Below are 15,819 nucleotides of genomic sequence, written 5' to 3' on the forward strand. Positions count from 1 at the left end.
ATAGAATTACAGGGAGAAAGATAACAATGTTATAAAATTTTTTGTTGTTCAGGCATGTGTGACTCTCCATGACCCCACTTGGCAAAGATATTGGAGTGGTTTGCCATTTCCTTCTCCAGCTCATCTCACAGATGAGGAGACTGGGGCAAACAGGGTTAAGTGAATTGCCCAAGATCACATAGCTAGTAACTAATTTTATTTATTTATTTATTTATTTAAATTTTTTTTTTTTTTAGTGAGGCAATTGGGGTTAAGTGACTTGCCCAGGGTCACACAGCTAGTAAGGGTTAAGTGTCTGAGGCCAGATTTAAATTCAGGTCCTCCTGACTCCAGGGCCAGTGCTCTATCCACTGTGCCATCTAGCTGCCTCACTAATTTTATTTTTAAAAGTGGAAAAAAAAATTGCCAACATAAAAAATTAAAGAAGAAAACTAACAAGAAATAAAGTTATTACAACTGTTTATCCAATCATATGCCAGCAAAAATAATTTAATTGAAAGGGGTGAATGTCTACAAAAAATATAAAATACACAGATTATCAGAATACAGAATGTAAATAATACAGGCTCAGAAATAGAAACTGAACTCCCATAAATGAATTCCCAAAGGAGAAAAAAACAAGATTGACTTATGAGTGAATTCTATTCAACAGTGAAAGAATAATTAACTTCTTCAATTTTACATAAATTGTTTGCAAAAATAGAAAAATATGGAATCTTAACAAATTCTTTCTTTGAGACAAATATAGTCCTGATACCTACACCAGGGAGAGATAAGTCAGGGAAAGAAAACAATAGATCAATATCTTTCATGAATATCAATGCAAAAATACTGAATAACAATTTAGCAAAGAGGTTACAATGTATTAAAAAGGTTACACTATGACCAGATTGGGTTTATGCCAGAAATGCAGGGTTGCTTCAATGTTTTTAAACTATTTGACCTTAATCATTGATTATATTTTTAAATTTTATTGGGGGGGGGCAATTAGGGTTAAGTGACTTGCCCAGGGTCACATAGCTAGTAAGTGTCAAGTGTCTGAGGTCAGATTTGAACTCAGGTCCTCCTGAATCCAGGGCAGGTGCTTTATCTACCACCTACCTGCTTTATCTACCTGTACCACCTAGCTGCTCCTTAATCATTGATTATATCAACAGATGCAGAAAAAGATTTTGCAAAAATATTTTCCACATTTATGTAACCAACACTAAAAAGCATAGCAATAACTTGACCTTTTCTTAATATGATAAATAGTATCTATCTCAAACCAAGAGCAATCATCTATAAAGAAAAAACATTAGAAACCATTCTAATAAGATCTGGGTAAAGTAAAATTGTCCATTGTCACATTATTATTCTATATAGGTTTCTAGAAATACCAGCTATAGCAATAAGACAAGAAAAAAGAAATTGAGGGGAAAAGCATAGGCAAAAAATAAGCAAAATTATAGCTTTTGCAAAGAATATAATGATTTGCTTAGAAAACTCATGATTCAACTTCTAGAAAACAGAAATACTTGACAATGGCAGTAAAGTAGCAGAGTATAAAAATAAACTCACAAAAAGTCATTAGCCTTGCTATACATTTCCAAGAAACCAGCAGAAAAGAAAAGAACCTAAAGAAGCACCCAACTTGTCAAGGCCAGACAAATTGTGGTGTGTGAATGTGATAGAATACTAATAAGAAATGACAAAAGGAACAGTTTCAGAGAAACCTGGGATGACTTGTATGAACTGATGCAGAGTGAAGTAGGCAGAACCAGGAGCACAATTTATGCAATTTTTTAGAGGCAGCTCAGTGATGTGGTGAATAGAGTACTGGACTTGAAATCAGAAAGACAAAAAAATCACTTTAGAACCTACCAGCCAGGTAGCCTTGAGCAAGTTACTTAACATCTGAGACACAATTTCTTCATCTGTAAAATGGGGAAAATGTACTTTATGGGGTTATAGTGAGGAATAAATGAAATATTATTTATAAAGTGCTTAGTAAAACTTAAAGCACTTTATAAATGCTAGCTATTTTTAGCAACAACATTGTAAAATCAAGTTTGAAAGACTTAAGAATTCTGATCGGGCAACTAGATGGCGCAGTGGATAGAGCACTGGCCCTGGAGTCAGGAGTACCTGAGCTCAAATCTGGCTTCAGACACTTAACACTAGCTGTGTGACCCTGGGCAAGTCACTTAACCCCAACTGCCTCACTAAAAAAAAAAAAAAAATTCTGATCAATGGAATAAATAAGTATGATTCTGGAGGACCGATGATGAACTCCACTTGACTATGCATATTTGTTACTTTTCAAAGTAGGTAGTAGGAAGGGGGGAAAAAGTCTGTTAATTGAAAAATTAGATTAAAAATTTGTAAAAAGCAGAAAGAAACAAAAATCATAGGAATATTTTTTTTAAAACCCTGCAGAAATAGGGGCAGCTAGATGGCGAAGTGTTTAAAGCACCGGCCCTAGATTCAGCAGTACCTGAGTTCAAATCCGGCCTCAGATACTTGACACTTACTAGCTGTGTGACCCTGGGCAAGTCACTTAACCCCCATTGCCTACAAAAAAAAAAAAACCCACAAAAAACAAAACAAAACCCTGCAGAAATAAAGGAAGACAAACAATTGGAGGAGAATTAATTGCTCATGGTTGGGCCATGCTAATATAATTAAAATGACAATACTACTCAAATTAATTTATAGATTCATTGGTATATCAAACTACAAAAGGATTCCTTTATAGAACTAGACAAAAGTATAAGAGAATTCATCTGGAGAAACAAAAGGTAAAGAATCTCATAGGAAATCATGAAAAAAGTGGGAAGGAAGGGGGCATAGGAGAACCAAATCTCAAAGTACACTACAAAATATCTAATGATCAAAATGGTCCTGGTTAAAAATAGAAAAGTTGGTCAGTGGAACAGATTAGGTACACAAGATCCAGAAATAATGTAATACAGTAGCATGGTGTTCAATAAACCCAAGGACACAAACTACTAGGCTAATAAAGACTCACTATCTGACAAAAGCTGCTGGGAAAACCGGAAAGCAATCTGGGAGATCAACATCTCATACCATAGACTAAAAAAAATAATACAGTTAACAACTTCAGGGAAGTAGCAAGGTATAAAATAAACCCACAGACATCATTGGCCTTCTGAAGTCTGATGATAAAGCATGCTTCATACCTCTTGGAGGAGAGCCATTAAGACAGTAGTTGTGGAATGAAGTATGCATCTTCAAACACAACCATTACAACAGAAATTTGTTTTGCTTGATTGTACTTCTGCTACAAGGGAGGACTTTTGTGGGGGCCTGGAGGGGGGAGACAGGGGAGAGTTAGGGAGAAAATGGGAGGGGTAGTGATTGTATTGGAAAAAAAGAGAATGAACAATTTAAAAATACAGAAAAGGAAGTTCAGAAAGAGACACAGACAAGCAGTGGGACGTTGGCCCAGCCATGTTAAAGTGAATACAATGGGGAAGTGGACAAAGAAGGCCCATTGCTGGGAGAACAGGGAGGTGACTCATGTCAGTATTTGATGAGCCTGCTTCGGAAAGGTCATGATGTCTTGGAATGGACCGGCGCCATTCTTTTTTTTTTTTTTTTGTCGGGGCAATTGGGGTTAAGTGACTTGCCCAGGGTCACACAGCTAGTAAGTGTTAAGTGTCTGAGGCCGGATTTGAACTCAGGTACTCCTGAATCCAGGGCTGGTGCTCTATCCACTGCACCACCTAGCTGCCCTGACCGGCTCCATTCTTCACGGCAGAGTGTTTCTGTATCACCTACTACCTGGCAAAGAAAAGGCCTTTAGATTGGTTTCTGAGCCAGAAATGAGAGTAACAAAGGCCTCAATGCAGAAATTCTCCAATTTTGTTTCCTGCACACCATGAGGTTTCAGTATGGTTCTTGGAGCTTCAGAGGATAAGTGAAGGGGGGGGGCCTTCTCCCCCTTCATCAGCCAATGAAAGAATGGCTTCCCAGACATCACATGCAGTCAAAGGTGGAGCTGGCACCTCAGACTGGAACTGACTGACAGATTTTGATCAGGTCCCCTCGGGTCAAGTTTTCAATACTGAAGGTTCGGGAACTCAGTTTCACCAGTTGGAGGAAGAGGGAAACCAGATAATGAGCAATTCTTTCATTTTATAATTTAATTTAATTTTTTTCTTTTTTTGGTGAAGCAATTGGGGTTAAGTGACTTGTCCAGGGTCACACAGCTAGTGTCAAGTGTCTGACACTGGATTTGAACTCAGATCCTCCCGACTCCAGGGCCAGTGCTCTGTCCACTGCACCACCTAGCTGCCCCAAGCAATTCTTTCTTTTTTTTGTTTGTTTGTTTTTGGGGGGTTTTTTGCAGGGCAATGAGGGTTAAGTGATTTGCCCAGGGTCACACAGCTAGTAAGTATGTCAAGTGTCTGAGGCCAGATTTGAACTCAAGTCCTCCTGAATCCAGGGCCGGTGCTTTATCCACTGAGCCACCTAGCTGCCCCCCAAGCAATTCTTTCATGCTAATTAGACCCAGAAGTGAATAATGAACCAGATGGTCAATTGATTTATAATGGGAGAAAGATCTGACAGGATATGAGGATCATAGATCCAGAGCTGGAATGGCCCTAAATGCTTTCATATGCATGTAGAGTCACTGATGGTGTGCTGGGAGAGAACCCTCAGAGGCCATCTAATCCAACCTCATTTAACAGAAAGAGAAACAGAGGCCCAGCCATATTTGTCTAAAGTCACAGTCATCAAGAGAAACAGGATTCTCATCCGGGACTTCCCAGTTATGGCTCTGCCACTTGCTACCCAGTCTTGGCCAAGGAACTTTGTTTCTGGGTCTTGCTTCCTTAAGCTATGAAATGGAGAGACTGGACTGCATGGCCCCTAACAGCCCTTCCAGCTTGAAATCTTATGGCTCTAGTGAGTGGATCTCTAAGGACACGAAGACAACTCGTGTGACAATGTGCAAGCCACATAAACTCTCCATGTCTCAGCTTCTTTCTAAAATGCGGACAGTATGTTCTGTTCTTCACAGTTCTGTTGTGAGCAACATGCTTTGTAAACCTCCAAGTCCCATAGAGATGAGGGGCCATGGTCATTTGGAATTATTCTAGAGCCTAAGACTTCTTTCAAGCATAGAAAGGCTAACTTTGATATATTACTTGAAAGTATGGGGGGGCGGGGTTAAATAAGCTTTCCATGTTATCTCACTGTCCTAGCACAACCATGAGATCATTTGTTCAGTCGTGTCCAACTCTTCATGATCCCATTTGGGATTGTCTTGGCAGAGATACTAGAGTGGTTGGACATTTCCTTCTCAAGCTCATTTGACAGAACCAGAGGCAAACACAGTTAAAGGACTTACCTAGGATCACACAGCTAGTGTCTGAGGCTGGATTTGAAATGTATAGTCCCCAGTATTGTAAGCATCAGAGGTAAGACTCGAACCCAGGTCTTCCTTATCCCAAGCCAAAAGCTTTTTCCACATTACCATGGAAGGGAGTTGTATGGGGCAGCTATTTCAAGCAGTGGATAAAGTACAGGGCCTGGAGTCATGAAGACCTGAGGTCATATATAACCAGCTGTGTGACCCTGAGCAAGTCACTTAACTGTGTTGGGCTCAGTTTCCTTATCTGTAAAACTTCTGTTTAAAACTTCTATGTTTAGATTCACAATGGAGAATAAAATGGCAAACCACTCCAGTATCTCTGCTAAGAAAACCCCCCAAAAGGATCACAGATTTGGACAGGACTGAAATGACTAAACCACAAACACCTGTGTTTTTTTGTTTTGGTTTTGGTGGAGCAATGAGGGTTAAGTGGCTTGCCCAGGGTCACACAGCTAGTAAGTGTCAAATGTCTGAGGCCTGATTTGAACTCAGGTTCTCCTGAATCCAGGGCCAGTGCTTTATCCACTTACCAACTGTTATTAAAATATATTTCCTTTGACTGTTAGGGTGACCTGATCGATCACCATTCTCCACTATGGGGGAAAATGTTATTGTTCACTAGACTCAGAGCCCCTTCTCCCTGGGCAGAGCTAGATAAAAAATGGCAGGGGCAGCTAGGTGGCGCAGTGGATAAAGCACCAGCCCTGGATTCAGGAGGACCTGAATTCAAATCCTGCCTCAGACACTTGACACTTACTAGCTGTGTGACCCTGGGCAAGTCACTTAACCCCCATTGCCCCACAAAACCAAAAAACAACAAAAAAAAAAATGGCAGACTCTTCCTCTAGACTCCATGCAGAGTCTCCAATGTCTTCTTCATTTATCATTCCTGGGATTAGCATTTCCGTGTCATTTTCCCCTTTGATTCCACAGGTCTTACTCCAATGATTTTTGGCCTCCTCCACTTTGGTATTTCTTGCAACAATGCAGATTTGAAGCCATCCATGCCACTTATGCATCTGGCCCAAGGATGCTTTCCCAGGTGTGGCACACCCAACTGGCTAGGGTCTTTTTCAAGTCTTCTCAACATTACCAAGATGCCACTGGAGACCATGATTGTCTTGCCACCCAACCAGTGCATCTTTTTTGATCATTCATTTATTGTATGATATCCTTTCCACAATTTCTCCCACACAATTACTGACGTTGCTGCCTACTCAAGCCTACCATGCCCCTCTCCAATGCCCTTTGGCAACTGTCTTGTTCCCATGATTTGCAAGAGCACATCACCAAAAGTATATTAGTTTGGAAAGACAGGCCTCATGGATGGAAGAATGGCTGAACAAAATTTAAGACACAAATGTATTGTGGTATCATTATTAAAAAAAAAACAATTCTGAGAAGCCTGGGAAAACATGTGTGAACTGATGGAAATAAGCATAACAAAGTAAGCAATATACACAATGACTCCAACAATGCGTATTGAAAGACACTCTCCCTCCCCCCTCCCCCAACAAAAAACCCTGAAACTGAACACTGTCTAATTGTAAACATCAAAGTCAGCCCAGGAAAAGTAACTGCCTTCCCTTCTCCAAAGAGGAGGGAGCCCAAGGATATGGAACATTATATTGACTGTCAGGCTCAGTTAACCACTGGCTGTTTTGCTGCTTTTTTTCCTCTTTCATTTATTCATCTTTGGTACAAAATATGGCTTGAAAGGGGAGGGATATATCTGGAAAAAGGCACGTGAAAACAGAAGTCTGTAAGATTTTTAAAAATACAAATAATAAAATAGAGACAGTTCTTTGTTACAGGGAGAAATTCGTAATTAAGAAAAACTTTTCAATTTCCCAAAGACAGACTGGGCGACTGCTCCTCCGGCTCAATGACAGGAAGTATCATGGTCTCCTTACAGCCTATCTGTGCCCGTGTATTCCCAGTCCCAAAGCCCATTGGACGGGACTCCCTTCTCATTGGTGGAGAGCAATGTCCCGCCCCTCACACAAGCTTCCCCACCAATGAGGAGGAAGGCCAGCCAATGTGCCCTGGGGCGGAGCTGCACAGCCCCACCCCCCAATCCAATTTAGTGCCAGTCATGTCACCCAGATCTCATTGCCCTCTTCCAGAAGGAAGGACAACCAACCACTACCAGTCTGGACAATAAATAATTTTTAACCCATTTCGTTTTTCTTGGCAGCCAGGGTTGGCCAAGGGCCACTAGGTGGCGCCATGGCACATAGAGTGTCTGGCCTTAAGTCAGGAAGACTTATCATCCTGAGTTCAAATCCAGCCTAAAACACTTAATAGCTGTGTGACCCTGGGCAAGTCATGTCACCCTGTTTGCCTCAGTTTCCTCATCTGTCAAATGAGCTGGAGAAGGAAATGGCAACCACTCAGTATCTTTGCCAAGAAAACCCCAAATGGGGTCGGGCACGACTAAACAAACAAGAGGTTTCGACGAGGTCAGTCAGTAAGCACTTATTAAGTGCCTACTGTGTACAGCTCCCCATTTATGACTCCAGGACTAGATTAAATCTGGGGGAGGGGAGAAAGGCTTCTGATCGCAGAGGGCCCTCGCTGGAGGGGAGGGGGCAGGGTCTTGACCAAGGTCACAGGGGGTTTTCATTCCTGGTCCCACGGGCATAGGAGCTCCATGGGAGGGCTGAGGGAGGGGGAAAGGGCAGGGTTGGGGGGGGGGATTTGCCTTTCTTTGTCCTCCCCAGCATTTAGCAGTGCCTGTATACAGTGGGCGCTTAATATATAATACCCAACTGAGAATGGGGCGCCTACTGGCCCAAGGTCACGCAGCCCGTAAGGGGCCATTAGGTGCAGATGGCGGGCGGCACCTCTCGCAGGCCTCAGTTTCCCTCCTTCGCCCAGCCCCTCCCCCGGCAGGCGGATGTCCAGTCTGTTCGGCCCCTGACGCCATCGCGCCATCGCGCCGCCGCGCCTGCGCCCTGCTGCTCCCGACGTACGCGGCCCCGCGGTGGGCGTGCTCGCGCCCGCGCCCGGCCCCGCCCCGGCCGCGCCGCCGAGACCCTCCCCCTCCCCCCCATCGAGGTGGCAGCAGCAACGGAAGATGGAGGTAACGCAGATGCTGGTGGTGTTGCTGCTGTTCGGGTTGTTAGCCCTGCTGATAGTGGCGCTCGCAGCGCAGGGCCGGAAACAGTGGAACAAGAAATCCCGCAGCCACAGGGACGGTAAGCGCCGGAACTCCAAGGCGGTTTAACCGACGGCGCGGCCTAAGTACTGCTATCGAGGATCTGAGGAGCTGTGCACGGGGGCTACGGGTGCCCAGAGGGGCGGAGGGGGCGGTGCCCTGCCGAAGCTACGGGTGCCGGAAGGGATCTAGAGGGAGGGGGCCCGGAGGAGCTACGGGTGCCGGGAGGGAAGGAGGGGACGGAAGTGGCGGGGGCTGGGCGAAGCTACGGGTGCCCGGAGAGGTAAGAGGCTAGGAAAGACGCGGGCTACGGGTGCCCGGAGGGGACAGCGATTCGCTTTTCGGGCCGGGCTAGGCCTGCGACTGGTGGGATGGGGAGGAGCTTGAAAAGACACGTGGCACATGGTGCTGGCAAAGAGCTATGGGGACGCTGTGTGGGCGGGGCCGACTGGGCTTTCCCTTCCCCCACGAGGAAACTTCTTTCCTGGAACACGTTCCCCTGTAATCCAAGCCTGCCTCTAACTTCCCGGGCCTCAGTTTCCCTAGCTATGAGAAAAGGTTAACCTCTGTCAAGCCCCTCTGAAGCGGTGCTGTGGGCAAGATCAGTCAACCAATCAACGAAAAAGCAGTTTGCAAACGCTCTCTGTGCTTCGGTTGGGGGTGGGGTGGAGGCTGCCCCTGCCTTCAGGGAGCTTAGATTCTAATGCTTGTGCTTTTGGAGGCCTCGCAAATGCAGATTAATTATTACAGGGTATGCCTGCTGCTATAGGAGGCCTCGGAGATTCCAAGAGGCTTAGATGGAGAGCATCCGAGGCCAGCCAGGAAGCTAGGAGCTGGACAGCTGGACCTTAGCACCACCCCACCCCAGAGACCACGATTTGCTTTAAAATAAAATTTTGCTAGTGATCTTTTGTTTTTACCTCATTGATTCCCCACTGTTCCGCCACACACACACTCACCGCTTCCCAAAGAGCCATAAAAGACTGACAAAATTACCAAACAGATCAAAGATATCTGACCTTTTGTGTAAGAGCCCACACCTCCAAGAAGCAGGGAAGATTCTCATGCCTCTTCTTAGTCCTTCTAATTTTGAAGCATTTAATTTCAGTGGCTTGTTTGCTGGCTTTTCCATTGTTATAGTCACTGTGGATTGTTTTCCTGTCTCTGCTTATTTCACATTGTGTCAGTTCATGTAAGTCTTTTCATACTCCTTTCTGGGTTGAGCACAAAGTAATTGGGTCAGGGAGGAGTTCTGGGGCAACTGAGAAAAAACATCCTGCTATAGGGGCTGCTTGAGTGTAGATTTGAAGGAAACTAGGGATTCTGAGAGGTAGAGGGAGGGTGGGGCATTGGGAGACCACCAGTGCCAAAGGAGGGAGGCAGGAGATGAGTGTCATGGGTGGAGAACAGTAAACCCTGTTTGTTGTTTAGTCGTTTTTCAGTTGTGTTCAATTCTTTGTGACCCTATTTGGGGTTTTCTCGGCAAAGACACTGGAGTGCTTTGCCATTTCCTACTCCTGCTCACTTTGCAGGTGAGAAAACTGAGACAAACAGGGTCCCACAGCTAGAAGTATCTGAGGCCAGATCTGAACTCCAGTTTTGACTCCAAGCCCAGTGCTCTATGCACTAAGCCACCCAGCTATCCTCAGTCTTACTTAACTATACCATAAGGTCCAGGAAGGAGAGCACTTTCTTATTTTTTATTTATTTTTTTTTTTTAGTGAGGCAATTGAGGTTAAGTGACTTGCCCAGGGTCACACAGCTAGTAAGTGTTAAGTGTCTGAGGCTGGATTTGAACTCAGGTCCTCCTGACTCCAGGGCTGGTGCTCTATCCACTGCGCCACCTAGCTGCCGCAGGGGAGCACTTTCTAATAAGGCTAAAACTTAAGTTAGGGCCAAGTTGCAAAAGGCTCCAAATGCCCCAAAGTGAATTTTATATTTGGTCACGGAGGCCACATGGAGCCACTGACCATAACCATACCTGCGTGCATGCGTGTGCTCTCCGAAAGTCGCTTGGTCAGCTTTGCTCAAGAGAGACTGGAGAGGAAGGCCAGCAAGAAAGAAGCCTGTGGCAGTCTCTGGTGTTTAGTACATGAGTCACGGTGTTGACTGTTTGGAGAGAAGGGGATGGATATGAGAGATGTGGGGAAAGAAATGGCAAAATGTGCCGAGTGATTGGGACTGAGAATGATGTGAGGGGCAGCTAGGTGGCGCAGTGGATAGAGCACCGGCCCTGGATTCAGGAGGACCTGAGTTCAAATCCAGCCTCCGACACTTAACACTTAACTAATTGTGTGACCCTGGGCAAGTCGCTTAACCCCAATTGCCCCACAAAAAAAAAAAAGAGAGAATAATGTAAAGGTGGGGAGCCTTGGTCATTCATTTGACAAACCAGGACACTGAGGCCCAGAGGTTGGCCGGCTCCCCTGCCCAGTGTCTTAGAAGGCTCCTGTGAGCTCCCCTTGTGCCCAGCTCTGTGTTAAGGACCAACACCCCCAGTCCTGTTAGAGCCCTGAGAGACTTCTCTCTTACAGATGGGAAATCAAATGGAATTTCATTCCATAAATGCCAAGTGCACAAAAAACAAAAGCAACGACACCGGAAGGAAAAGCCTCACCAACACATTTTTATCCATGCTCTTCAGGCCGCCGTCTTGAAGGTAATGCAGCCTTTTCACCCTGGGCATGAGCTCATACACATGTACCTTTCTACACCCCGGGACTCAGTGGGCAAACCCTTTGCATCTCACAAGAACCACAAGTAAACTTTCCTCCACTTGCTTTCTGGCCTGGGTCAATAAGAAAACCTGCATCTAATTCCAATCTTAATACCATTAATTGGGGCTGTTGCACTCCTCTAGGTCTCAGGGGACACATGCCAGGCCATCAGATCCTAGGGGAATGGGGAGTAGAAGAACTTCCAGAGCTGCTTGGGGAATCTGCCCAGTCTGTGGCAAAATTACCCTTCTTTCTCCCCCAGAGCCATGGCGGGAATGTCACTAGCATGGACTTCAGCAACAACGGTAAATATTTGGCAACCTGTGCCGATGACCGCACCATCCACATCTGGAGCACCAAGGACTTCCTGCAGCGTGAACATCGCAGTCTTCGAGTTAATGTGAAATTGGACCATGCCACCTTGGTGCGCTTCAGCCCTGACTACAGGTGGGATGGGGTGGGGCCTCAAGCCTACACAAGCACAGCTCTTGGGGCCTCATCCTTCTAGGGTTTGCTCAGAGAGCACCCCTCGCTGCCCTTTGGCACTTGGCAGAGAGGACCAGGCAGCTAGGAGACTGTCCTGAACGCTGTACGTCTCTGGAAGGAGGGATATGCAACAGTGCTCCCATGCATTGGGTCTCCTTTGGGCTTCCAGGGTCATTCCAAGGGTCTCCCTTTGAGAACAAGACCTTTCTTACTTTGGAGACTGACAAAGGGGGGTCCAGGGGTGTGGGAGAACCCAAGCCAATATCAGCATCTGAGAAGGACCCAATGGGCAAAGCCCTCAAGCAGAGACTGAAGGGAGTCTTTGTAACCTGATTGTTTCCCATCTGTCCCCAGAGCTTTGGTCACCTGGCTGGCTAATGCAGACACTATCCGTATTTTCAAGATGAGCAAGAAAGAAGATGGTAGCAATAGTTTCCAGCCTATTGCAGACGACTTTCCTAAGAGGCACAAGGCACCAGTCATCAACATTGGCATTGCCGAGACAGGTGAGAGGTTGCCAGGACAGAGCCTCTGGAAGGAGACCATTCAGACTGAGGTTGTGACTGGGCCTAGGAAAATATAGCTCTGAACAAAAGAGTTACACGAGCACACTTCATAGCACTAACAGCTAGAGCTGGAAGAGACCTGTGGCCACTAGGCCAGACCTCACCTTTTGCAGATGAAGAAACTCAGGCTCTGAGGAGTTAGGTGACTTCCCCAAGATCACACAGGTTGTTGTTGTCAGAGACAAGATGGCAGCCTAGTTCCCTCCAGGGCCAACTCGTACCATATTAGGTGGCCCCTTTTTCTCACACACATACACACACATACACACACACACACGCATATATATAAACCAATAAACTTATGTCATCATAATTTCAGAGACATTACTGGGGAGGGTTTTTTTGTTTGTTTTTTTTAGTGAGGCAATTGGGGTTAAGTGACTTGCCCAGGGTCACACAGCTAGTAAGTGTTTAGTGTCTGAGGCCAGATTTGAACTCAGGTCCTCCTGAATCCAGGGCTGGTGCTCTATCCACTGCGCCACCTAGCTGCCCCTGGGGGATTTTTTTAAGGAGCTTACTGCAAAATTAAGGTAGTTATATTCCCACATTCTACAGAAAAAACAATTGAAGGCTTCTAGGTTTATTGGGACCCAGTCGGGAGAAAGGGACCTCTCTGTTCACCACAGTGTTGAGGTCCTGCTTTCCAAGATTCCCTTGAGCAAAGCATTGAGACCTCCACAGTCACAGTCACAGTCACAATGGTGGGAAGGACATTGAGGTTTAATTGATCCTTTTTATGGAAGGGAGGAGGGGACAGCTAGGTGGCACAGTGGATAAAGCGCCAGCCCTAGAGTCAGGAGGACCTGAGTTCAAATCTAGCCTCAGACACTTGACACTAGCTATGTGACCCTGGGCAAGTCACTTAACTTTCATTGTCCCACAAAAAAAGAAAAGTAAAAATTTTGAAAAAGGAAGGGAGAATAAGTAAAACAGTATTGAGCATAGGGAGACAATGGGGAGCCACCCTGCCTTCTGTCACCAGTCTGTACCTGCCTGTCTCTTAGGAAAGTTCATCATGTCTGTCTCCAGTGACACTACAATCATCATTTGGACGCTCAAGGGGGAAGTGCTATCCATCATCAACACGAACCAGATGAACAACACCTATGCAGTCATCTCCCCTTGCAGCCGGTGAGGATGCGGGGAGGGGCAGGGAAGCATGGAAGGAGGAAAGGGCAGAGCCTTTGGAGACAGAGACCCAGCTCCAGGACGTGTCTTAAACCAGCCCTTGGTTCTGTGTGGCAGATTTGTGGGTTCGTGTGGCTTCACTCCAGACGCTAAAGTTTGGGAAGTTTGCTTCAGCAAAAGTGGGCAATTCCGGGAAGTGGCCCGTGCCTTTGAACTGAAGGGCCACACCGCTGGCATCCACTACTTGGCTTTCTCCAGCGACTCCTGTCGGTGAGTAGACTCCCTTGTCAGTGACTTTCCCCTGCCCCTCCCCAGCAGCCACAGTAGGATCTGCCTTGCTTGACTCCATCTGCTTCTGTCCCCTCCCTAACAGTGTGTTCAGAGCCAGAGTTAGGGTCTCTTTTTCACTGCTTTAGGATGGCGACCATCTCCAAGGATGGGACATGGAAGTTGTGGGCCACAGACGTAGAATACAAGCTGCAGCAAGACCCCTATCTCCTGTTGACAGGCCTGTATGATGAGGCAGCCACCATGCCTTGCATCCTGGCCCTCTCTCCAGATGCCCAGGTCTTGGCTCTGGCCAGCAGCAACAACATACGGCTCTATAACACAAAGCGAGGCGAGGAAGAAGAGAACTTCTACAAGGTCCATGGGGAGCGGGTGGCCGAAATGACCTTTGACACCACAGGTCGGTTCCTGGCTTCCTGTGGTGACAAGGTGGTGAGGGTCTTTCATAACACCACTGGCCAGAGGGCCATAGTGGAAGAGATACGGGGACTCCTCAAAAGAGCCCCCACCGAGACCACCCGACAGAGGCTGAATCAGCAACTGATCCAAGCCCAGGCTACTCTCAAAAAGCTAGGGGCCGTGAAGGTCTGAGCAAAGAAAAGTTGGACTTCGAAGGGAGCAGTGAGAGATGAGGGATCCGAGCCATAGATGCTCCTGCTCCCCCCTCTCTCTGGGCCCAGGAAAGCCTTGAAACGGGGGCATCCTCATAGGATCTCCCGCTTGTTTCTCCCCTTTCCTTGCCCCTACCCACTTCTGCCTCACTAGACATTGTTTGGGCTGCAGACCAACACTAACCGCCCTTCCACCAGCCGAGGCCTGGTCCCAGGTCTCTGAAAACATTCCATGTTAGCATTCTGGCACCGGGAGAAGAGAAAATCTTTCTAGTCCCCCAGTTGTGTGACTCCAGGCCCATGAGCCCATTGTCTTGGCAGCTGCCTTTGTGCATAAGGTAGTAATTAATTATGGTGCTTTCTGTTCTGGGTCCAAGGCACAGATTCCAGCCAGACTTGGAGGGAAAGAGAAGTGAGCGGACCAGGTGGAGGGTCAAGTCAGAATGAACTTTTGTGGCAGCCCATTTATAGGCATGATTAGAGATAAGGACCAACTTTCATTGAAGGGCAGAATGGGCAGGTGCTTTATTTCCAAATAAAAGAGCTAGGGCCAAGAGATGTCAAAGTTGGGTCATTATTTACCCATGATTCTTGGCTTGGGGGCAACCCAGGCAGGCCACTAACTCTTCTGTTCTGTTTTCTTCCATTCCATAGTTTGTAAAAGTTGAGGAACGATACCCACCTGTTAACCTACCTCACAGGGGTGTTGTGAGGGTGGATGAGAGTGTGTCACGTGCTTCCGTTTTGGACAAAAGATGCTAAAGCTTTCAATATGCTGTGTGTTGTCATATTTTCACTATGACTTGGTGGAAGCCGGCAGTCAAATGTGCTGGTGAAAATAAATTTGGAACGTTTGAATCATTTTGAAGCTGAGGTGGGGAGGGGCAAGCCACAGCCCCTGCTCTCCCAGTGGGTCCAGAGAGGCCACATGTGCTGATTCAGAGTAGGCCCTGGGGGCCTGGCTTCCTTGGGCTCTGTTACCAGCATCCACCAAGCTTGTTCACAGCTCCGGCTATGGTGTTCCTCTTGCCACCTTCATCAATTATCTTTTCTAAATTTTCTTCAATGGTTGGAGTTCCAATTCATACCCTTTTCAACATCCACTCCATTCAATTCCACAGGAATTGATTGGGTGTTTGTTAGGTTCTAGGCACTCTGCTAGCTTCTGGGTATACAAAGAAAAATGAACTAGTCCCTGCCCCAAGGAGTTTATGTTCTCCTGGGGGGGGGGGGTGGCGAAGACAGGGGGCAGGATAGCAGGGACCCAAGAAAAGGATAAAGTACCTTTTTTCTTAGGGAGGCAGGGGTGAGCACCAGCAGCTTTGCAAAGGAGGTGACATCAGAGCTAACCCTGGAAGGAAAAGCATTCCAGGTTAGGAGAGTCAGCCAAAGTGCAGACACAAGCAAGAGTGAACGCCATGCACAGGGCAATAGCTAGAAGGAAGAATGGATGCATCATGACAGTGTTGTGAAGTTAGGT

General features: G+C 46.4%; 1 protein-coding gene across 2 annotated transcripts; it reads left to right on the forward strand.

Moving 5' to 3' along the window:
- The first annotated feature begins 8,414 nt into the window (after positions 1-8,414).
- TBL2 (transducin beta like 2) lies at positions 8,415-15,112 on the forward strand. 2 transcript variants are annotated; one of them, XM_043964086.1, is made up of 7 exons: positions 8,415-8,583; positions 11,078-11,202; positions 11,523-11,707; positions 12,101-12,252; positions 13,317-13,443; positions 13,558-13,710; positions 13,857-15,112. In XM_043964086.1, exons 1-7 carry the CDS (start codon positions 8,463-8,465, stop codon positions 14,317-14,319), a joined length of 1,326 nt encoding a protein of 441 aa, XP_043820021.1. In that variant the 5' UTR covers positions 8,415-8,462; the 3' UTR covers positions 14,320-15,112. The 2 variants fall into 2 exon arrangements, with proteins under 2 accessions (XP_043820021.1, XP_043820022.1); XM_043964087.1 differs by lacking the exons at positions 8,415-8,583; positions 11,078-11,202 and having other exon boundaries at positions 11,556-11,684.
- Positions 15,113-15,819: the final 707 nt, after the last annotated feature.

The sequence above is a fragment of the Dromiciops gliroides genome, chromosome 4 (genome assembly GCF_019393635.1).
Source record: "Dromiciops gliroides isolate mDroGli1 chromosome 4, mDroGli1.pri, whole genome shotgun sequence".
Classification (NCBI taxonomy): domain Eukaryota; kingdom Metazoa; phylum Chordata; class Mammalia; order Microbiotheria; family Microbiotheriidae; genus Dromiciops; species Dromiciops gliroides.